Genomic DNA, 23,694 nt, shown 5'->3' on the forward strand with positions numbered 1-23,694 from the left:
TTGCATAATAAAAATTATTTATTTAGCCTCATCCATCATGCCATTAATGTAAGATACAGAACAGGACGAAACTATATGTCACAATTGACATTTTTGTACTTTATACCTTGGTTGATATTTGAAGCATCATTTATACAAATAGAATAATACAACAGCATAATGATGAGGCATGTATGGCATCAGTGATTGCTTTTTAAACATGTTGGTACTGCACTTCAGTTAAGTGTCCAATGGCTTGAATGTCCATTTAAGAATGTTCATTTCAAAAGATGGTAGTGTTTATTTCATTCACTGTGTGTTCAGAATAACAATTTTACTGGAAAAAAGGGAAAGGAAGCTCAATTTGCTGTATTCCATTATTTGCATTAAGCACTTCCTCAAATTTAGTAGAAATGTGGGTAAGTAATTGACCTAAGGGGAACATAATGCCGAATATAACGAGCCCTTCAAGGTCATCTAAAGACTTCAGCAACTTCTTGTAGAAAGTGTTAAGGGGAGCAGCAACAGCTTCTAAGATGTTGGACTTGATGCTGCCCACAAATTCTTGTGCTTTATCAACAACCTCTTGGATTATCTGTCCTAGTTTCTCAAGAAAGACATCAAGGCTTTCCACTTGCTTCATCACATCTGCCACCATAGCTAGGAGACTTTTCAGCGTACTTCTCACATTTTCTTGAAACTCGGCTACAGTGATGACCTTCCCAGTGGGAAACACCATTTCAACTGTGTTGAAGTCCTCCATGATGGGAGAGAAATATACCTCCAGGTTGTTAGCAAGTTTCTCCAACATTTCTGCAATTATAGATTTGATTTTCGTGCAGATTTCAGGTAGTGTAGCTTCATCCATTCCAGGCAGTTTGTATTTGGTCTCTCTCAGGGAGTCGATGACAGCATCAATCAGGACCTGGATGCTCTTTTGGTACGAAACAACTACATTTCTGAACAGGATAGATAGCTCACTGAGCTCTGGGCTGGGCAAGAGGGCATCTGCATAGATTATTTCAACTTCTCTGAGAATCTTAAAAAGTCTTTCACGTGCAATAATGATGCCATATTTTTCAGCAAATCCTGCAACGCTGGATGAGATATCTGGTAGCCTGTTCATCAAGCCTGTGGACACATCACGTGCAGCCTGTAAATTGTAGCTGACCAAAAGTACTTTTTCATCTCCCTTTGATGCAGCTCTGATGATCAGAAGGTCAACATCATCCTGTGGTGCAGACTGCTAAAAAAACACAATGATCACAATATAGACAATCATGTAAGTACAACCAAAAAAACAGAAAGCATAAGATTCTAACATGATAAATAGCTCGGTTTGAAATAGTAACAAAAGAAATGCCACTTACTGCATAACGGCTGTAGATCCTCGCATTCATCTGGGATGGAATCATTCCTTGAAGCTGGAAGCCAAGGTGGCCAGTTGTCGGTGTGGAGACCGAGGCACTTATACCATCTCTTCTAGCAGCATAGCGAAGGTTTACATCAGTGAATGTTGGGCTGGTGATGTCCACATTCAGGGTATGGCTAGGATCACTAAGCCAGAAGTAATAATTGATAATTCAGTTTTACAAACATAATTTGTTATAAACTAAAGAATACTTGTAAGCGTAAAACAATATTTACTTTAATTCAATAAAAAGTCTGAAGTTTTTTCATTACCCCATGCGAATTACATTACTGATGTCCATAGTAAGGTCAGCATGAGTAAATACAGCAGTAGCTCCTACAACCAGGGCATCGTTCTCCATTGTAGTACTCATAGAGCCTGTTTTGTGTGAAAGCAAAAATCTGTTAATCACACCGCCCATTCTTAATTTCTTCTTAGAAAATATTAGTATCATTGAATGATACACATTTATTTATTTTATTTTTTTATTCGCAGACACTTACTATCAAGATCGTATTCCAGAAACACAACTGGTGACGTGGTTTTAGCCTTGAGAACAGCTTTGTAGTCTGGGGCACTACCATCTAGTTTAGCAACAACATCTGTGGTGTACACTGGAGAGATTATTTTTGATGTGTAATCAATTTTCTGCTTGGGTACACTGAGTTCCACTACCACCATCTCAGAGATGCTAAGGTCACCAAAGGTGCTTGGTTGAGATAAGTCAATTTTCACATCAGCCACCAGTGACTTCCGAAGATCCAGATCAACTGTGGCCTGGCCAGTATGAACTCCCTTTGTAGTAAAACCTCCGATATTTGCTTCGTTCTTGGAAGAAATTTTCAGCATAGCATAAACATGTTCAATAGCTGTCTCCACAGACAGGTTTTCATCCACATCAAATGCCACCTTTAGATCTCCATAATTCATGTTGCCATCGCCAACAGTCTTAAGAGCATATCGCAAACTATTGCCATTCATATAGATGGATTCATCATAATTCAGAGATCCCTTCACAATACCACGGTCTAGGAATGTTCCATCAATGGTACCCTTTATGAGAGTCTCAGCGGAGATAAACGTAGAAGTTCCTTCACCTTTTAAGGTGTTTTCGGCATTTCCCCTACCAACAAACTTAATAATGGGAATGTCAAAGGTGTACTCTATCGCAAAAGTGGAATCCGCTTTTGGGTGGGCCTTGTTGTCAGCAGTAAGTTGGTGGTTTGCTTTAGCTGTAAGAATAGGTAGGTTAACATTTGCAGCTGTAGTCACAGACAGTGCAGCTTCAAAGTTATCTGGGTTCATAGTTACAGTGCTTTCATGGGTTCCTTCAATGTGGTGATTTTCCAGGAGTACAGAAGTGGCTAATTTTAATCCACTTTTAGTGCTCAGGCTGCTGGTACCTACAAGCTTTGCCTTTAGTCCCTCAAACTCAGAGGCAGTAATGGCTCCAAATCGAATTACCGGGTTATCCTTCCCATAGATTCCAGCATTAGCATTAAGGCTGAATATAGAGGACTTGAAAGAAACCTCTGATTTTAAATCGCCCAGAGGAGAGACATTAATGAGGCCGAGATCAAAAATGGGTGCAGCTTTGCTCTTCTGATAGACAATCTTTGCATCGAGATCAATGACCTGGTCAAAGTTGGTCAACAGATGCTTAAGGCCAGTATGTTCATATAGGTTGATGTTGCTAATTTCTGGAGTGTCAATAATCATAGTTATGGTTGAAAACTGGATAGGTGGAATACTGAATGGGACAGTTAAGAATTCCAAATTGGCCTCTCCATTTACTGCTGTGTAAATGCCAGCCTCATCTCTGTTGTTGGCAACTGTAAAATTGTGACTGTATCTGTATTGGTTGAAGCGTGCAAGTGCCACAGTGCTCAACTTCTGCATGTCCTTATTTATGATGACAGTATAATCATTCTGGAGATCAAACTTGGCAGATTGTTCTATGAAGCTGAGCTTAGTATTACCCTTGTTCTGGAAATCAAGGACCACCTCAAAGGGATGCACTAAGATGTTGAATGCACTGGAAAAGGCACCACTGAGCAATCCATCAAACTTTGTGTCATAGTCTGCCTTCATCTCTACCTTCATTTCTCTGAGATTAGCCTTTCCAGAAGCAACCAGCAAGTAAGTGCCCTCATTAGCAGTACCACCTTCAATGCGGGCATTAAAGTCGATGTAGCTCAGGGCAACACCTTCAGCATTTATTCTCTGTTTTATTTTTGAAATTCCACTGTTGCCATCTGTAGATATGGTTAACCGGGCTGTTGTTGGAGTAATACTTATAGTTGAGATACTCTTTATGTTCATATAATCAGACGTGTCAGTCACAGATATTTGACCCCTGGCTTCTTCTTCCATGGTCAGAAGGATTTTTAAACCATCCTGCTTAAGTATGAACTCATTAGTGTACGTTTGGTCACCGTTCCATGAGAGCGCAGGAATGCGTACCTTATCAGTATATATTGTTTTAATATTTGCAGACATTCCATCCTCCAGTGCAAAGAAAGCCGTGTTTTGAATGTCAGCACTAAAGGGGCCAGCGCTTACCTTCACAGTGCTCTTGGCCGTAGCCTGGGCTGAGAAGCCATAGAGTGACACTGAGGCTTGATGGTCAACAGCTAGGATACTATGAGTGATCTTCAGGGTTTCAGCAACAATCACACGACTCATCTTAGGGATGGCAACCCGAGCTGTGGAATCCAAGCTATATTTAAGGATGTCATATTCAGATGATCCATGTGAGGCAATGAGCCCTGTGAATTGAGGGGTTTCTGCACTTTCAGTAGAGTTTAAGAATTCCATGGTAGTTCTCATGTTGAAAATTGGAATGGTGATCCTAACCTCACCATGCAGCTTTCCAAAGCAGGGCATCATGACCTCATTAGGGACTGCAGGGAGTGTGAATTCTGGGATTTTTAGATCTGAGAATTTGTGCTTAGTAATGTATTTAGGAATTTCAGGGAGGGAGATCTCTGGAAAACGTATCTCTGGCAGTGTGATGGCAGAGATGTCTGGCAGGTAGATCATTCTAAGGTCGCCAAAGATGGCATCAGCAGATGGCACTTCATAGTTGGCAATGAAGTTCAATAGGTCTAATAGTCCCTGTCTGATATCATCATACTCCATTCTGATTGGTGGCACAGTCCAATATTGCAGAATAGTAAACTCTGGAAGGTCAATTAATGTAGAAGGGAGGTTGATTTCCAGAAGCTTCTCTAAATTTATTGTTAAGGGGGGTACAACAAGGTCAGTGAGTGGAAAAGTGAAAGATGGGATCTCAAATTCAGTTGTTCTCAGTTTTGTTTTGACTCCCTCACAGATTTGCTTTAACTCATTGACAATTTCCTGATCTTCAAGGATATCTTGGATTTCTTCCATAACAGCACTGCATACGTCTGTTGCAATGGCCACTACATAAGTGTAGATACCAGTCACTTGCCTCAGGGCCTGAAGGATATCTTCTCTGATATCCATGTCCATAATTCTCTTCCTGAGGCTTTCTGTAAGTGCCTTAATGTCAATGTAGACTGTGCTATCAACAATGTCCTTGAGTTTTTTGACCACATCTGCAACTTTGACTGCTCTCAGCTCCTCAAGGCAAGCACTAAGAGATGACAGAGCATAACTGACAAATTCTCTGATTGCCTCAAGCTTTTGCCGAATCTCAAGTGACAAACTCATGGTGTAAAGATCCTTTATTAATTCCTTGATTTTTTGGTTGGCCTCATCCACAAACGCATTGTAGTCAAATGATCTAATATAGCCGATGCAATGGTTTAGGCAGTTGTTCAAATGCTCAATGATTTCCTTTACCTCTGTTGTTTTCAAGTAGGTGATGGCCTTATCCAGGAGCTCTATGACAGGGATCAGAATAGATTTCAAAGTGCTAGCAAGACCCTCAACAGTTTGTTCTATATTTAACTTTTTGATTAGCTCAACAACCTTTTTCAGAATTTCTTCAATCTTCTTGTCAAGCCCAGATTTCACCAGAAATTCTCTCATGTTGCTGTAGATGGTATTCAACCTGCTTCCTAGTACAGTAAGCAATTGTTTTGCTTTTTCAACAGTCTTGCTGATTTCCTCTGTAGGGATTTGAGCCACCAAATTGTTTGCATAGTCTCGGAAGCTGGCAGAGGTAACAAAGTTTTTCACATCCTCAATGTCAAAGTCAAAGTCAGCAAACTGTTTCAGTTCACCCACAATCTCCTCCAGTTTGGATTTAATAGCATACTGTTCCTCAAGATCTTGCAAGATGGCAATGCTACTGCCCTTCAGTCTCAATACATCAATCTGCTCAATTAAAGTTTCAATAGCCTCAATGACAGCAAAAACCATGGTTTTTACATCATATTTCTCATTGAATGCATTCAATACTTCTGTTAGTCTCTGTATTGCAGTGTCAGATAGTGTGCCACTTGCAATCATTTCCCTCACATATTTTCCTATCTCCTCTACACGAGTGTCCAGTTCAGTGAGTAGCTTCATCACAACAGGGTTTAGATTAATCAGAGAGGCCTCCAGGTCATCCAGAGTAACTCCATACTTGTCGTAGAGAGCAATCAGGTCCTCGCTGATCTTAACAATTCTCCTCTCCAGATTTAGCTCCTTCACAAAATCACTAATGTACTTGGCCAAGTACTCAATCTCTGCAATAATATCTTCTCTGTTGATATAATACTGCATGGCTTCAGCCGCCCTCAAAATTGTAATTTTCATGTGTTGCAAGTCCACAGGAAAATGCTCAATTAATGGAAGGCTGAAGACACGACTGTTAGTGTTTTTATCATATTTTAGGAAGGCTGAGAAAAAGTGGTCTTGGTTGTCGGAGTCAACTCTGTTGAAGAGGTTTGTCATCATTGATCCAGACAATTCTAATCCAAGTCTTTCAGGGGTATTGTAAGCACTCACTTCTTGGCTGAAGATATGGTTGTTAACCTTAGATTTTACTCTCACTGTTGCCTTCTGCTCAGATGGGGTCAGGACAGTGTCAATCTTATTATCAAGGTTGGTTTCAATTGATAGACCATTGTCCAGATTGTGAGTTGTTGAGACTCTGCATTCGTGCGAGTGTGCGAAAGCAAGTGGTTCTACCTTCATAAGAAATTTAGTGTAAGCTTGTGCGCTCTGTTTTCCATACAGATACAAATCACCGTCTGTATTGGCCATGGCATCAACATTGAATCTGAAGGGAACAGCAGTGGCGTGAAAGTTACCGTCAAAGCGTAGGTACTGAGAGTTGAAACGGGCATCGCTGCCGAATGTGACTGAAAGTCCAGCAACCTCGATTTCTGTGTTGTGTCTCATGTGAGATCCCATGAGTTTTCCAGTAGTACCACATTTGGCGGTGGCAACTAGATCTTCATATCTGATCTCATACGTGTGCTTCAGCTCATCTGTGCCAGAGGCAAGCTTCGAACTGCCAATCAGTTCAGCTGTGTATGGAAGTGCCTTAAACTGAGCATCATTAATCAGGATGATATCCAGAACATTCAGTTCATTATTGATTTTCACAGAAGTTCTAAATGGCTCAATCTGAAGGGAGAAATCATGCTTATATGTTCCATCATTGCTAATAGCGTTAGAGGTGAAAGCTAATGAGGACAGGGAAGCAGACAGAGAATTTGTATTTTCAATTGTTAGTTCAACAAATTTAGCCTTCGTCTCAACCGACAAGGAAAGCTTTGAAGTGTCGAGGGCTCCATTGAAGTTGTTCTCAAGTGACAAAGGCATGCGAGGGCATTTCAGTAAGGTTGTGCCACTCGTGGTCAGGCCATCCCTAGTCAATGATAGGCTGCAATTATGGGAAGCTGTGTGTTCAACCAGATATGCGGAGGCATCACCTTTTACATCCAGCCCATTGCCATCTAGTGCTGCTATAAACTGGGAACGGAGGATATTTCCAGCAGTGTCAGCACTAGAGTCAATCTTAATGTTAACCAAATCAAGACTAGCACTAGCCTCAGCTACATTTCGGATGTTCAGACCGAGAGCCTTTGCCCTTGTATCTGACTTCAGCGCAAGCTGAGACCCTTTATATGTAACTTCAGCGTCATGCATCAGTACGCCCTCAAATGCAGTTGTTTTTGATATGACAGAGAGCTCTCCATTGGCAAACGCTGCTTCAATCGTGTTCTCTGCTTGGAAATGGTCTGAGTCTACTTTCAGAAAGGAATCAATTTTCGCCTCTGGCTTGAATGGGAGTAGGATAAGTGACTGCCTGATAGCAACTTCACCATTCAGAGGACCAGCCTTGACAGAGCCCATCAGGTTTCCATCTCCAGAGATCTCATCCTCATCAAATCCAACCTGGCCTGTGTGTTCCAGAGAAATCTTCAGACCCAAGGGACTGTTTGCCTCAATCTTGCTGCTTGATTTCATCTTGATCTTTTCAGCAATTGTCATTTCCTCAAAATAAGTAACACTGGCGTCAATGAGCTTGTGATCAAGAGATGATTTAATCTCAACCCTCAAAGATTCTCTGGGTGTGCCTGCTGCTAAAGCTGATCCTAAACATAAGCAGAATAACATTCAAGTAATCAGTATTTCATTACAGATCACAGAACATGGTAAGTAAAAATATAGCTGCAAATAAAGATCATAAGTACCTTCTACTTTAAAGGAGAGGAGATCCATTGGGCTTGTTCCAATGACTTCAATCTTGGCAGAATAGCTTGGTTTCTCATCAAGTTCCCTGCCAGCTGAAGCTGTTGCCTCCATGTTGTAGAAGTTGCTGCTCAGCTTGCTGGACACCTCTGCAATTCCCATGAGAGGCAGTGACACAGTCAGACTCTCAGGAACAAAGATCTCTGGAATCCTAATAGGAGCAACCTCCAGGCCGAACTCTTGTAATACCAGGTTTGGTGTGGTCAGGGCAGCAGGGAAGTTGAAATCTCCAAGAGATTTCCCACCAAGAGGAATGGGAATAGAGATAGTGTAATAATTCTGGCCAAACTTGTATTTAGCAGCCCCCTCACTGTTAAAAAAAGAACAGAAAAAAATTATTAATGTACTTAACATTGGTATGTGTATACTTAATTCTTGTTTCTGCATTTTAAAATGATTTGTTATATGTTTAATTCACTCACGCATTCAGGAAAAGCATCTTAGGGAAAGTGAATTCTGGCAGGGCAGGAATCCTAAAGTCCTGGACATATGGGATGTCAGCAGCAAATTTTTCCAGGTAGGCATTTGAGGCCTAAATGATTATGGATAGTGTTATATTCTAATATAATTTCTATATATTCAATATTTTATGGTGGGCTTTTCCTTATTTGTATGAATTTATAGGTTTGGGGAACTAAGGATTTCATTTGAATATACCTCAACTGATTGGATCAAGACATCCCGGATCTTCATACCAGATGTTCCAGTCTGCTGGTCAAGAAGATCATTGACTGTGGCTTTGATGGCATCAATTGGAATAATGTTGTGAATCTCAGTGCTGACATTAGAATTGACCTCGGCCTCAATCTTCTCCGCATCTAAAAAGAACATGAAAATTTGTTAATATAGCAGAGGACTTCCAGTTATTTGCTGAATTTAAAGTATAAGTTTTTAATGTTTGCCTGACAGACTTAAAGTTTAAGAGAGTCTAAATAGTTGTATAGGCAGTCACATAAAAGTTACTCATTCAATTAATTAACGAATTCAATTCAAATTCTCTGAATTCATGAATGAAAGCGAGCCATTTCTAATTCAGAATTTGCTTTTATCTGAAATTATAGAGTATCTGGAGATCTTGTCATACTTTCAGTTTTAGAATGAAAGCTTGAAAATTTACCGTATTTCAGAATGACTTTCTGAATAGAAGTCGTCATCTCAGGGAGCCTAAGATCACTCTCAAGCTCTACTGTAAGGATCTCATAATTTTTAAGTTTTGCAGTTACTTTAGCATCAGTCTGAAAATGAGGAACGAGTAGCTGAACCTGCAGCATGGCATCCTTCATTGAATCTGTCCTAAAGATTGAAGAGAATTTTAAACCCTGAAGTTTATTTGTACAATGTATAATTATCAAAAATATATTGTTAGAACATATTTAATATGGACATGTACATACTTAGCCAGGGCAACAAGAGATGCCTCAGGTATGTTCTTGTTAATGAAGTCAATCTGGATGGAATGTGTGGCCCTGCTCTGAGTTTCGCGGTCAACAGCATGAACCCGAATTCCAGCTTCCAGGTCGTAGTCAGGAACTTGGAGATCAGCCGAGACGCTGTATTTCTGTCTGTCGAACATCAGTTTGGCTGAGCCCTCAAAAGATATTCCTATTATATGGAAAAAGAACAACATTTCAGTTGACGAAAATGTCTAGACATGGTATCTATTTTGTTAAACAATGCTTTACCTTCTGCCTTCAGACCAAAAGTCACTGTATCAACCTTGTTTTCATATACATAGTCGACAGTAGCTGTGTATGCAGAAACCTCGCCAGTTGGGTGGATCTCAATGGCAAATCTAAATACAGGTCAGTATTCACCTTTTAGCATTCAAAAAGACACATGAAAACAAACAAACAAACAAACAAGTATTTCCCTTACTTGCTGTCACCAGTCAAGGGGAAATAGGGAGTGGCATCACTGGAAAAGGCATTAGAATACTGCAGGGCACTGCAGTACTTAAAACCAGGGAAGAAAGGAGTGCATTTCTTTGCTTTCACATGTTCCATCATGGGTGGAATGGTCTTGGTTTCAGTACCAGTCACTGAGAACAAAGAGTTGCTGTGCAGAGAAAATAGAATTCAGAATTTCTATAATGTATCTTTAGAGCAATATGACACTTTTCTGTGTTAACAGAAACGTCTTACGTCACACTGATGAGTGTTGTTGGAGCTTGGGGTGTGGGAATGGTCAGCTTGAACTGCTTGTTGGTTACAGCAACCTTTACACTCAGACCGCTCTCATGGTAGATGTTAGTATGCATCTCCAGGCCAGACTCGACATATTCAGGTAAGAGAGCCCCAACTTCAGTCACAAACTCAACTCCAGCAGATGGCATGAAAGCCATCTCGCTCTGTGTGAATAGACAAGAAATGGGTTAATTAGGTATAGCTTGTAAAACTCTAGTTTAAATAAAAAAAGTTAGAACCATACCATGTCACGGGCCATTTTCAGTCCTCCCTTCATTCCTGGAGTAAAAGTACCAGATAGGGCAATTCTTAATGGAACTCCGGTACCAGTAGGTAGATAAAACTCATTGTCCATGAAGACGTAGTGAAGGAAAAGGTTGTTGTTTACACTTGAGAAAAGGGTCCTTATGAACTGTAAAACAAATCATTAATTTGTTTATATATATATATATATATATATATATATATATACCCGCAAACTCAACAGTGGCGAAAAAGGTGACATGTCTCCCGGGTGGGGGGTGGTGGGGGGTCCTATCAGGTACAGCACATAGCAAATTGTATGTACTGTACCATGTACGGGAGGGGGAATTTTTTGGAGGTGTAAATATATTTATTCTGAACCAATATTTTCAGATTTTACATAGGCTACTTAAATCTTCATATTTGTGATATTTACCCCAGAGTGTTATTTATTTTTATAAAGAGAACTTTTATTACCTTATTAAATGTATGCATCATCTTTCATGTCAAATTCTTACATTTAATCAATAAATTCAGTTATAATAATAAGACACTATAGGGCTGTTACCCATCAAATTAAATAATTCGCACTGCAAAATTACAACTGCAATAAATAATTTTATAAGATTGATGTTTTAAATAAATGTTTGAATATACACATAAAAAAATTCAATACTTAAACATGAAACTAAACCGCCAATATTTGGCGGCAAGTGACCGTGTTAATGAGTGAGTCATTGGGCCCTATTTTAACGATCTGAAACGCAAGTGTCAAAGCGCAAAGCGCAAGTAACTTTGTGGGCGGATCCCGGCGCTGTTGCTATTTTCCCGGCGGGATAAATGCCTCTTGCGCCTGGCGCAAATCTAAAAGGGGTTGGTCTGAAGTAGCTTCATTATTCATAGGTGTGGTTTGGGCGTAAAGTGAAATAAACCAATCAGAGCGTCATCTCACATTCCCTTTAAGAGCTGGTGCGCATGTTGCATGGCGGATTGCTATTATAACGGCATTTACCAGGCGTGCGCCAGGAGCGGTTCACAGCCGAGGAGACCGACGTTCTTGTCAGGACCGTGAAAGACAGAGAAGTGACGTTGTATGGGGATTGGAGAAACCCACCCAAATCAGCGTCGGTTAAACAGGCGTGGGAGGAAAAAAACTAAATTTTTTACATCTTCATGGACACCCCAATGATTTCCCTCATGTGTAGGCCTAAATATTTTTCCTTGTTATAATGTATGATTTGCAAAAATAAAAACTGCTGCATCTGTGTTGATAAGAGAATCAAAGTGTATATGCGCGTTGTGCACCCGCTACATTATGGCCAAGCATGCGCGCTTAAAATAGCATACGCGCAATGCGCCACTGACTTTAGACTAGGTTTTTTTCTGGTCAGTGGCACAATTGTTTTATAGAACAGCAAAATAGCATGAGGGAAAGTTTGCGCCGGAACACGCCTCCTCTTTGCGCTGAACCGCCCCGGGGAGCGCAAGTGTATTTCTTAGTTAACCGACGTGTGTCTACCCAGCTAGCAGGGAACGTTCTCAGAACTTTGGCTAACATTCCCTACAAGTTTGGTTAATGTTTTAAAGAAAACATTTGAATGTAATGTTCAAAGAATGTTTTAAGGATGTTTTCTCATTTCAAATAATGTTCCTATAACGTTAAATGTAAACTAAGATATAACGTTTTAACTGTAACATTTTGAGGATGTTTTGGGAATGTTGTTGAGATAACAGATTATACAATGTTCTCAATAAAACATTGGTACAATGTTCCATAATAACAGAGGAGGAACATTATCAAATCAACGTTCGTAAAATGTTTTGAGGATATTATTGAGGCCTGAGATGATGGAGTGTTTTTTATAAAACGTTCTTGTAATGTGACATGTTAACACAACTAGAACATTTTAACTGTAACATTTTGAGGATGTTTTGGGAATGTTGTTGAGATAACAGATCATACAATGTTGTCAATAAAACATTGGTACAATGTTCCATAATAACAGAGGAGGAACATTATCAAATCAACGTTCGTAAAATGTTTTGAGGATATTATTGAGGCCTGAGATGATGGAGTGTTTTTTATAAAACGTTCTTGTAATGTGACATGTTAACACAACTAGAACATTATAACTGTAACATTTTGAGGATGTTTTGGGAATGTTGTTGAGATAACAGATCATACAATGTTCTCAATAAAACATTGGTACAATGTTCCATAATAACAGAGGAGGAACATTATCAAATCAACGTTCGTAAAATGTTGAGGATATTATTTAGTCCTGTGATGATAAAATATTTTTAATAAAACATTCCTTTCAAATGACTTTTTAACAAAAGTAGAACATTTTGCATGAAACATTTGTAGGATTTTTTAGGGATGTTGTTATCTTTTATAAATCATTGGCACAAAAACAAAGGAGGAACATTATCAAAGCAACATTCATCAAATGTTTTGAGGACATTATTGGCCTGCGATGACAAAATCTCATAATATGATGTGTTAATAAAATCTCATAATATGATGTGTTAATAAAAGCTCATAACATTTTAAGGATATTTTAGGGAAGCTGTTTAGGTAACAGATTGTAGAATTCTCTTAACCCATAAAATATTAGCATAATGTTCCATAAAAGAGGAACATTATCAAAACAGCATTCGTTAAGTGTTTTGAGGATATTACTCTGAACTGTGTGAACTGTTGCGCGAAATGTGTTTACAAGAGACGAGAAGCTGATTGGTGACCACTGTAGATTGACGTTTAAAACCACCAATCACAACGTGATTTTCCCTTGACGTAAGAACATTTGAAATCGACAAACAGCGCGAAGAAAGTAACGTTTTTGTTGAAGAAATCGGCGCAAAATGTCCGTTGTCTAAATTGGCTATTTGACACATTGGCCCAAACAACAGAACTCCTGGTCAACGGAACAGAACTCTATCACAACGGTAAGTTTTTTTGTGTGTATTTTTCAGTTTACATAGCTTTCTCTTATCCTTGATATCAATGTCTTTCAGTGTTAGACCTTACTTTCTTAGAATTGTATGACAGTCGCATAAAATCTGAGTGTATGTTACTTTTGAATAACAGCTAACAGTTAGATTTGTTTTAATCCAGACTCCAAACTCCCTGTTTGAAGATGAATATAGCTAACACAGTAAACACAGTAAACACAATAAACTCTCCATTTAGGCTACAACAAAGGTACGAATACTTTTTTGCTACTTAAAAGTGTTAATCTTAATATGTCATTTGAAAGTAAAAGTTGTTAATATTTCAGTAATTCATAAAGAGGAAATGGGAAAATTGGAAAGAGCATTCAGTCTAAAACGTTTTCAGTCTTTTGTGTTTTCTAGCAAATATTGTATGTGCTTGTAATATCGTTGTATGTTGACCGACCATGTTTTAAAATATTTCAGGTAATTACTCTGGTGCTGATGGTCAATGTAAAGGACACAATCTGGCAAATATTGAAGCAAACATAAACCTGCAGAGGTGAATGGATATGGGAGCTGAAGAGCCTTGCAACTGGTAAGTGGTTTTGTAACTTTTGTTGTAAATCTTCATAGAATTACCTCTATATTATAGTACAGATTATAGTAATCTTGTTCAAATGTTAGGAAATAATTATGTTGGTTTAGGAAAGCCAACATATTGTTAACCTATTTAAACTAAATATTATTATTCTGATTTCTGAGACAAAAATGTTCAACTCTTAACTCCTAGAGCTTTAGTGCTAAAAGCACCTAACACAGACCATAAAAGATCTCATCCAAAAATGAGAATTAGCCCATGATTTACTCACCCTCAAGTCATCCTTGGTGTATATGACATTCTTCTTTTTCAGAATACAATCGGAGTTATATAAAGAAATGTCCTGGCTCTTCCGAGCATTATAATGGCAGTGAATGGCCGTTTCTGTTTTAAGTCTATCATGCTCATGCATCCATCCATGATAAAAGTAATCCACACGGCTCTGGCGGGGTTATAAAGGCCTTTTGAAGCGAAGCGATGCGTTTGTGTAAGAAAAATATCCATATTTAAAACTTTATTGACTAAAATAACAGCTTCACTACTAATAGCAAAGAGACGCTGCACTTACAGGTATGATTAATTCACTCTAGAAATTGTTCTATCACCAATGCATTCAAATGCAGTGCTACTTTATCTGTATCTGATTTAAAACAAGCAGAATTGTAACGTAACGAAATGTAACGATCCATAGACAATATAACTGATGAAAATGAGCTTTAAGTCAGAGCAATAGCCCAGTGGGCAACGAGCGCTGTGATGCTGGAGCTGTGCTCAGGGCGACCTGAGTTCCAGTCTTGGTTCGAGGTTCAGGCTTCTCAAGCCAACATCAAAGTTTGTTCACATAATTTAGCCTTTAGTTGTGTTATTAACATGTATATAATGGATTAAGTATATGTTTTAAATTACAGAAAAAAAAGATACTCATAAGGTATCATATTTATACTTTAAATAAATTAGTCTTTACATAATTTCTGATTACTAATTAGGCTGGCTAATTTTGAAAGTTGTCAATGTCAATATTGCTTGTGATCTTAATATGTATGTATTTGTATTAGGGCTGCACGATGTATCATTTTAACATCGATATCGCGATGTGCGCATCCACGATAGTCACATCGCAGATATGTACGATGTCAAGTATGGATCGTAGTTGATGGTGATTCATGATCAGTAGGCAACGTGCCAGCAGCTCTCCGGCCCGTAACGCTTGTGATTCGTGGATTAATTGCAAAGTTCAACCATCATAGTGTGAGAGTTTATCAATTTGCAAGTCCTGTCAGTTTAAACATAAAGCGCAAGAAGACTGGAACTTGCGCGCTGTTTTCTGTCAGCCTCTAAAGCGTATTTTTGTCCCGCCAAAGTTTGACCGGTGACTGATGTAAAGACTGACTGCTGCGCTTGTTTAACTGAGAGAGCGAGCAGAGAGAGTGAAAGCCCCGGTCGCGCGCGCGCACTCTCACCGTCTTCAAACTGTCTTTCTCGCTCTCCCTCCCTCGCGCATATTAATGAATTGAGTTGAGTTGACTCAGTGATGGATTTCATCCAGTGATGAAATGTTTTCTGTGTTGACAAATCTTGTGCGATGTGGTCCGTTAATGACACGTCCGATTCGCGAACTAATGACTCATTTGAACCGATTCACTTTAATGAATGGTTAAAACAACTGATCTGTCCAACACTGAACTCAAGAGACATAAATCAGAAACACTTTACAATAAGGTTCCATTTATTAAAGTCTAGTTAACTACATTAGTTAACATACTATTAATATTAGTTTCTATGCAGATTTACTCCATGACAAAACCACCCAAGTCATTCTAGAATTATTCATTCTTTCCAAATAGAGCTATTTAAGTAATCTGGTGAAATTGTTTTTATATCGCAATATATATCGCAGAAAAATAAAATATCGCAATGTGATTTTTTACCAATATCGTGCAGCCCTAATTTGTATTCTTTCTGTTTACACTGTTGCATGATCTTCTTGTATAGGCTATGAGGAAAAACTACCATGCACACAGAGAACAGAGCTCAATGCTGCTAACTGGGCGAGCAGCGACAACTAGAAGAGAAGAACAGTAGAACACCTAATCTTAATACAGATAACTGGATTACTCTTCTGAAGAACCAAGACAAGCAAAGACTGATGATGAGCGCTCTGAGCAAACACAGCAGTCAAGATGCATGAGTGACTTTACTGAGTTCTTCATGTAATGTTGGGCATTTACTGTACGCAGAACTTCTAATAATTTATGTGGATGCCATTTATAAACCTGTTAGATTTTGATGTTTTAATTTTGAGATTAATAAAATTGTATGTTTTAACAATGTTATAGCTAAGCATTTTTTTTGTTTAAGACAACATTTTGGGAACAAAAATAAAACTTCCCGCTAAAAACTTTATAAGAATGTTAGGGGATGTAATGTTCTAAAAATGTTATGATTAAACCTTTATAGAAGGTCATCACAAAACATTTTTAGAGTGTTCTTAGAGAATGTTATGCCATATTTTAAGAGATCATTCTGGGAACAAAAAGAAACTATGCCCGCTGAAAATGTTATAAGAACATTAGGGAATAATGTTCTAACAATGTTAGCATTAAACATTTTTAGAATGTTTTTAAAGAATGTTATTAGAACTTTTAAGAGAACATTCTCGGAACAAAAAGAAAACTACCCGCTGAAAATGTTATACGAACATTAGGGAATAATGTTCTAACAATGTTAGCATTAAACATTTTTAGAATGTTTTTAAAGAATGTTATTAGAACTTTTAGGAGAACATTCTGGGAACAAAAAGAAAACTACCCGCTGAAAACATTATTAGAACAATGCATGGTAATGTTCTCAGAACATTTTTAGAACAAAAAAATTCTAGCTGGGTATGCGTCAGTGTACAAAGTCATTTGCGCCGGGTGCAAGATATAGCGCCCATTGAGTCATTCATACAAAAGATTCGTTCAAAACGCTGAATCATTCAGTAAAACACCGCGCTGCGGTTGCTTTCCTTCGGAACTATTTTCGTCGGTGAAATAGAACAAAAACAGTTAATATTGTTTGTGTCTAAAATGTAAGTAGCTTAATAATAAATATGAACTACGCTACTTGTTTATTGAACTATAAATTCAACGTAACATTTTCAATCGTGATAATAATATTCAGCAAAACAGCTCCATTAGTTGTGTCATGTTAAACTAAATCATATGTTATAAATAAAGAAACATCCATTTGAATTTTTACTTTTCTTTTCTGAGTTTTCTGTTTGCTGTTTCACTCATTTGTTTTGATTTCTCCACGAATGTATGTAACTTAGGCTACCTCTAACAAAGAGCCTCAACGCGACGTTGTTAGCAGAAATAACGTTAGGCCTAACGTTACACTACCCATTATTATCAACCGCTGTTTACATTGAATGTTATAAAATCACAATCATTCTTGCGTTTCGATGCTTTCCTGGTTATTCTTTTGTCACTAAAATTAAGCTACTTGTCCGGTCGGGCAAGTAAAAATATCTTTCTCTTGCCCCTTCTAAAATTCCACTTGTCCCGGACAAGCGTTAATGTCGAGCCCTGAGTTAATTCATGTTTTTTTTTTTTTTTCGTGCTGTAAAGCGGAACAGGTGATCGGTTCACAGCGATCTGAATGACTGTCACGCATCATTAGAGCGCCACAAAGATCACAACAGCTCGAAAGACGTCTATGCTCTCACTCCAGTTTAATTAGCACATTCCAAATTATTATTCTGAAGTTTACCTACCCCAATAAATAACCTCATTGGATCTACACGATTCACACATGACATATTTTGATTCAAAATGGCGTGTTTTAGAGCATGGCAGATTTGCTAAGCACTAATATTTGTTTTAAAGCAGTGCACTTACATCAGTAGGGAACATATTTAAGAGTCTATCAGTCAGAAAAGTAGCAGAGTTGGCCATGTTTTCCATATCCTTGGTTTTGAGATAACCCAGTTCAGCACCAAGAAGCCTCAGGTAGATCATAGCCTCTGGATTATCCTGAACCTTCAGTTTCTGGATAAGCTTGTTCACATTATTGCTTATTTCCTTGATGATGTTCTCGGGGACCTAGAGTGAGAAGGGTACATGAGTGATACACCAAAACAAAGAGAATGACATCAATGTTGCAAAATGTGGAAATTCATTCATCGATTTGAAAGACCTTTTGTGTCTTTATGTTATTCCATAGGCTTGGGAACATGCGCTGCATAATGTCATTGCCACTGAACACGCTGTCAGCTGCATAGTTAATGGTCTTCTGCATGGTGTCACGGAAGAATCCATCAATACCAATCAGGGCATCAACAGTGGGTTCCAGTCCCTTACCATTCAATCCAATCTGTAAGTAAGAACAACAAATAATTTAGTTATTTTCATTTATTAATTTAGATTATTTAAAATAATCGAGTAAAACGAGGGGGAAATTTAAGAATGCAGAATAATCCTGTACCTCAAACATGTCTATGTCATTTCCGAAAGCATTCATGGTCATCTCCAGGATGACTTCATTGGGCAGAAGTTCTTCAGACTCGAAGATCACATTTCCCTCTAGAGATCCAATCTTGTAATTGCGAGAGTATTTAGTTGGATCTGTGACAGATCTGATCTCGTTTCCTTGGAGGGCATTTAGAATCTTTTCTCTAAGTCTGAGAAGCAAAAGAGAAATTAGAAACAGTTTTTGTACTCAAAATGTTAAAATGCATAAAGAGTTCTACTAACTCCTTAGTCTCTGGTGCTGTGGAGCTCAGGATGTTGCTGATATGAGAGTTAACAAAGCTCATAGCCTGACAGTTTTCACTTTTAGGCAGAGCAGCAACCAGCTGAGCCAGTTCAGAGGGCTGAGGGTCCTTCATCACAATGAGATAGGCAGCAATACGCTTCGGTATCGGAGCAGCAGCATCAAAAATGACCTTCATTAGCACCTCTCTGCCCTGTTAGAAATATAGCAAGTTTAATGTTAGCCAGACATAATTTTTTTAGAATTACTTTATATTTACTTATTACATTTATTATTATATTTAGTATGTTTAATTGTTTCAATTAGTTAATATATCAGGTTTACCTCGTCAGGGACAGAAGTGAGTCTAAAAGCTTGAATAGCAGCTTGCTGGACCTCAGGGGATGCAGCAGGTTGGTTTACGCATTGGATAAACGCTGATTTCAGAGCAGGGCTTGCGGCTCCGACGGCAACAGCCATGTTTCCAATGATCTACAAGATTTCAAGTACAGATTTCTATATCCACATATCAGCTGTTTTTAATTTGGTGAAGCATGCTTAATGGAATAGGTTGAACATACCCTCAGGGACAAGTACACATGTTCCTGGTTCCCTGAGCAGTCGCCAATCTGTTCAAGGGCATAATCAGCGACTGCCTGGATCTCTGGGGTGACACTTCCTTCAACTTTATAGAGCCTTGGATAAGACAGATGAATGAAAGTTTCAATTCACAGATAGATCAAACAACATGATTATTGTTGAGTTGTCCTTGTTTTCTCACCTCCTGACAGCATTGCTGAGGCCATAGTAAATGGGCTTACTAGCCTTGAACTTGGCCATCTCTAGGATTTCCTTGACAAGGTCTCCAGATGGGTTGGGCACCATTCCCATGGCATACACTGCAGCATCAATTTCTACTGAGGAACTGTCAAAGGTCCTGAGAACCCGCAAGATGGCGCTGGTGCATTCTGGTGTGCCACACTGGAACAACGCCTGGTACACCAAGGGGCGAGAAATCTCCAGGGCCTCAGGTAGACCAGCGCTCAGGCTTTCAGCATTCATTTTGCGCACTGTAGCGATAAGCTTGTGAGCCAGGTGGGCTCTGTTATGTCCTTTGTTGGTCTCAGAAAGGCCAGCCAGTTCCCTTAGAACAGACAGCATGGCCTCTTTATCCTGAATCGGATGGACTGTGCCAATGCTGCCGTCGAGGTGCAGGGTCTTCATGTTGGCTACATCTATAGATGGGTAAACCAAGAGAACAGGATTACTTCTGCTCACTCTAAAGGCATGCTAATTTAAGTGTCTGAATGACTGCTTACCATGTTCAAAGATTCTGTCGTTGTGCACAGACACTCCCACCAGAGTCAAGACTTGCTTTCCTACATTAGTAACTCCATACTGTCCTCTGTTGATAATCATAATGAATTAGCAGAGCAATAAAACAAAAGATCAGTCAAAAATTGAAAACACATGTAGTTGTTAATGAACTCACTTGTAAGAAAAAGGCACAAGCATGTGGTTTTCAGTGCAGGAAGCAGATGTCATATGCTTCTGTGCATTATCAAACTTGTAGTTGCAGGTCTGGCTGCTCCTGATGAGCTGAGCAAGTGGGTAGTGCTGTGTGATGAAAAAGAAAGCAAGTTAACATTATTGAAACCATCAGATACCCAGCACACAGTAATTTTGTCTTATTCAAAGACTGGATGACTTACCATGCCTGTGATAAGGGCCAGGGGACTAGTGTGGTCCTTGACAGGCCTGAAATTGTCACATTTAGACAATTCTCTGTTGAGGGTGACATCAGTGGCAATGTCCTCTCTTGCGTTCACGGAGTAGCCCGTCTTGCACACACCGTAGATGGTGGGCTGGTTTTGGGGAAAAGTTGTAATGGATTAGTAAATGTATATCAATCTTTTAACAAATGTAAACTTTTTTTTGATCTTTCAGAGTTAATGACTGACCATTCTCCTGTTTCTGTCCTCCTCCAGCACAGGCACTGCAAGGGCAGAGATTAGACCCCTTTTGATGTTTAAAATGTTGACTGGTTCATCATCCTCTGGAAACAACTTGATGTCATCGTCTCCCTCAACGGTGAACTTCAGTGGGTTCCTGAGAATTGAGAGGTCAGTGTTTATTTAACACGATCAGTTTCTTCTTATCTGCTCGGTGTAGAGTGCCTTGATAAACATACTTCTCCATGGCAGCCTTGAAAGCATCTGCACCAGCAGATGGCCCAAAGATAGGACTTCCTTTAGCATCAACATCGATCGCCTCACTCAATTTGCACTCTGTGGTGCGCACGATGTAGCTACATGTGCGAGGGACCTCAATCTCAACCTGTTTAAAAGAGAATATGTATGAAATTTTAAGTTTTATACAAAATAAAAATAAGAAAAAATTATATAAATATTGACAGCGTCGACATTTATACCTTGCAACTGGCCTTGGGACCATTGATTGCTCCATTCAGGGAATTTAGAGACTCTGTTTCGTAGGTGTATTCATACTTGTGAAAGCTCTTGTACCTTTTGGCCACTAGGGGAGCACAAGTCACATCTTAAACATCAAGGACAGAACTACATGACTCACAACATTAGATTGCTTTTCTTAAAGGTCCCCTGACATGGGGTTATTTTATTATTTTATTATGTTTCCTGGGTTGCCCTTATAATGTTAGTATGTTTTTTAGATCAAAAATAGTCATAATTTAGAAATAAAAGGCATTTTTCCTAGCCTGATTTTAGCCTCTGGTTTGAACGCTCTGTTTGAAGGGGCGTGTCTGCTGTGAGTCTTCAGTGTAACCGGCCACTGCTGTGATTGGCTGACATGCTTGCATATGAAATAGCTACATATTACATGTGAAACTCTCTCGAATACTTTTACTACAGCTATTATACATTTTTACTATTACAGCTATCAAGATTAACGAATCGTGAGAAGTTTTTAATGTATTTAGATCTATTCCCATTTCCCATCACATAAAATGTTGCCGTGATGAGCATTGAGCAAGCAGATGACAGTCTGTTGATCGCGAGAATGAAGATTGTCATTGCAATGCAGTTTCTGCTCTTTCTCTAATGCTTTCACCAATGCAAAAACGATGATGTACATACAGTAAGAGCTTCGTTGTGCAGTGTAACGTGCGTCATTGATTTCATAACGAGTTGTTCAGATAAACTCGCGCTGTGTAGAAAGATTGATCTTTGATCGCTTTCTGGATAATTTGTTCACAATTTAAATAAGATTATTTTCATCCTACTAAAAGAAACTATGTGAAGTTGATATTTTAGTCACTGGCTTGACTGATGCATAAACAGTATCGAACGATTTTGAGAGAAATATTACCTGTCTGAACTTGAACAATTAGGCTACAGATCAGAAATTGTTGCTTGCTTGGTAGCATTAGCTCGATCGATTTATTTTCAGACGTTCATCGAGGCCAGCTCTGTATTGGCCCAAGTTGAGGAAACAGTCGTCGGTGAAATGTTTGGACCATACAAAACAGTGTCGGCGCATTTCCAGAGAAAATAAAATGAAACCATTGTTTCTTCAGAGGCTCGGATGAAGGAACTAAAAAATACTTTTGTGTTCATTTGTACATCCGAACACTGATCAACTGCCATGCTTCGCTCGTTTGCAAGCCATGATATCTCTCGAGGAAAAACTCAAATCGCGCTCGCGCGTTCGTACTTCCTAGCTCATTTTCTCATGGGCGGGCGAGCCAAATTCTCTGGGCGGGCAAAGCAGAGAAAAGGGAGGTTACCTTTCCTCCGTATGACATCATACGGAGGAGATTCAAGATCAGCCCGCCTGAGCTTTCGTTTTCTCAATGGCAGAGAAAGATAGCCAAAAGCTTGGTTTACACCGATTGAAATTTCTAGCCACTGGAGGACCATATACAGGCTGGGGGAACTCATATTAATGTTAAAAACCTCAGAGAGTGAAATTTTATATGTCAGGGGACCTTTAAATGAAGTGATAAATTATAAAGAAAATGAACAGATTCTACTGTTACAGTAACTCAAAACCTAAAGATGATGGTTTTCTTATTTGTTTTTTTTTTCCTGATAAAGAGCACTAGATAATATATACTGTATATAATTTCTTATAGACCATTTAAAAATTTTAATAGTTTAGCACTTACAAAGGCATGGAAATTCCTCGTCTTGAGCATCTAAAGTGAAAAACAACCAGTATTATATTATATTACCAGTATTGAGTATTATACAAACAAAAAATTACCATTACCATATAATATTGTTCAATTTTATTCATTAAAGGGATAGTAGACACAAAAATCACTCTCACCCTCAAGTTGTTCCAAACACACACAAAAGATATTTTGAAGAATGTCAGTAACCAAACAGGTTACCCATATTCGTCAAAATATCCTCTTTTGTCTTCACTTGAGGGTAAGTAAATGATGACAAAATGTTCATTTTTGGGTGAATTATCCTTTTAACAACAATAGATAAATATATTCAAAAACACCAAAAAACGAATAAATTCAAGACAGCAACAGAAACACTTTTTTGTTTTATAGTTATCATCTATGATTTTTTGTTTAATACTGACATACAAACATATTTTATATCATTTTCCGTTGTATAAAAACAAATGAGTATGATTAGAACTGAAACATAAAACATACTTTTATATAATAAAATATTTATTTTATTTAACCTTTATTTAACCAGGAGAGGCGTTTAAGAATGAATTCTTATTTACAACAACAGCCTGGCAAATATATTATAAAAAAAGTATATTATCAAACAAATAGCCACCAGTCACAAATCCTCAGTAGTACTTACTTGCCACAGCTATTGCACACAGAAGCAGCAAAAGGCAGAGCTTATTGTCCCCCATGATGGGTTCAGTTAAGCTCTTTCCTTAAGACCGTTGTGAATTCAGATGGAATCTGCTGTATTTCT

At 38.6% G+C, this 23,694-nt stretch overlaps 1 protein-coding gene across 1 annotated transcript; it reads right to left on the reverse strand.

The window, feature by feature from the left end:
- Positions 1 to 23,694, reverse strand: apobb.1 (apolipoprotein Bb, tandem duplicate 1). The gene is made up of 28 exons (XM_056240137.1): positions 23,575 to 23,694; positions 22,908 to 22,937; positions 21,195 to 21,298; positions 20,955 to 21,100; positions 20,725 to 20,872; positions 20,476 to 20,628; positions 20,256 to 20,380; positions 20,083 to 20,168; positions 19,545 to 19,998; positions 19,345 to 19,459; positions 19,109 to 19,255; positions 18,766 to 18,977; positions 18,497 to 18,692; positions 18,209 to 18,385; positions 17,911 to 18,114; positions 10,496 to 10,663; positions 10,210 to 10,415; positions 9,944 to 10,123; positions 9,751 to 9,860; positions 9,463 to 9,670; positions 9,186 to 9,361; positions 8,726 to 8,886; positions 8,491 to 8,600; positions 8,011 to 8,378; positions 1,894 to 7,911; positions 1,663 to 1,768; positions 1,350 to 1,536; positions 1 to 1,222 (listed from the first exon to the last, which is right to left on the reverse strand). Exons 1-28 carry the CDS (start codon positions 23,627 to 23,629, stop codon positions 314 to 316), a joined length of 11,259 nt encoding a protein of 3,752 aa, XP_056096112.1. The 5' UTR covers positions 23,630 to 23,694; the 3' UTR covers positions 1 to 313.

This window comes from Rhinichthys klamathensis, unplaced genomic scaffold (assembly GCF_029890125.1).
Source record: "Rhinichthys klamathensis goyatoka isolate OS25496 unplaced genomic scaffold, OSU_Roscu_1.1 h1tg000579l_1, whole genome shotgun sequence".
Lineage (NCBI taxonomy): Eukaryota > Metazoa > Chordata > Actinopteri > Cypriniformes > Leuciscidae > Rhinichthys > Rhinichthys klamathensis.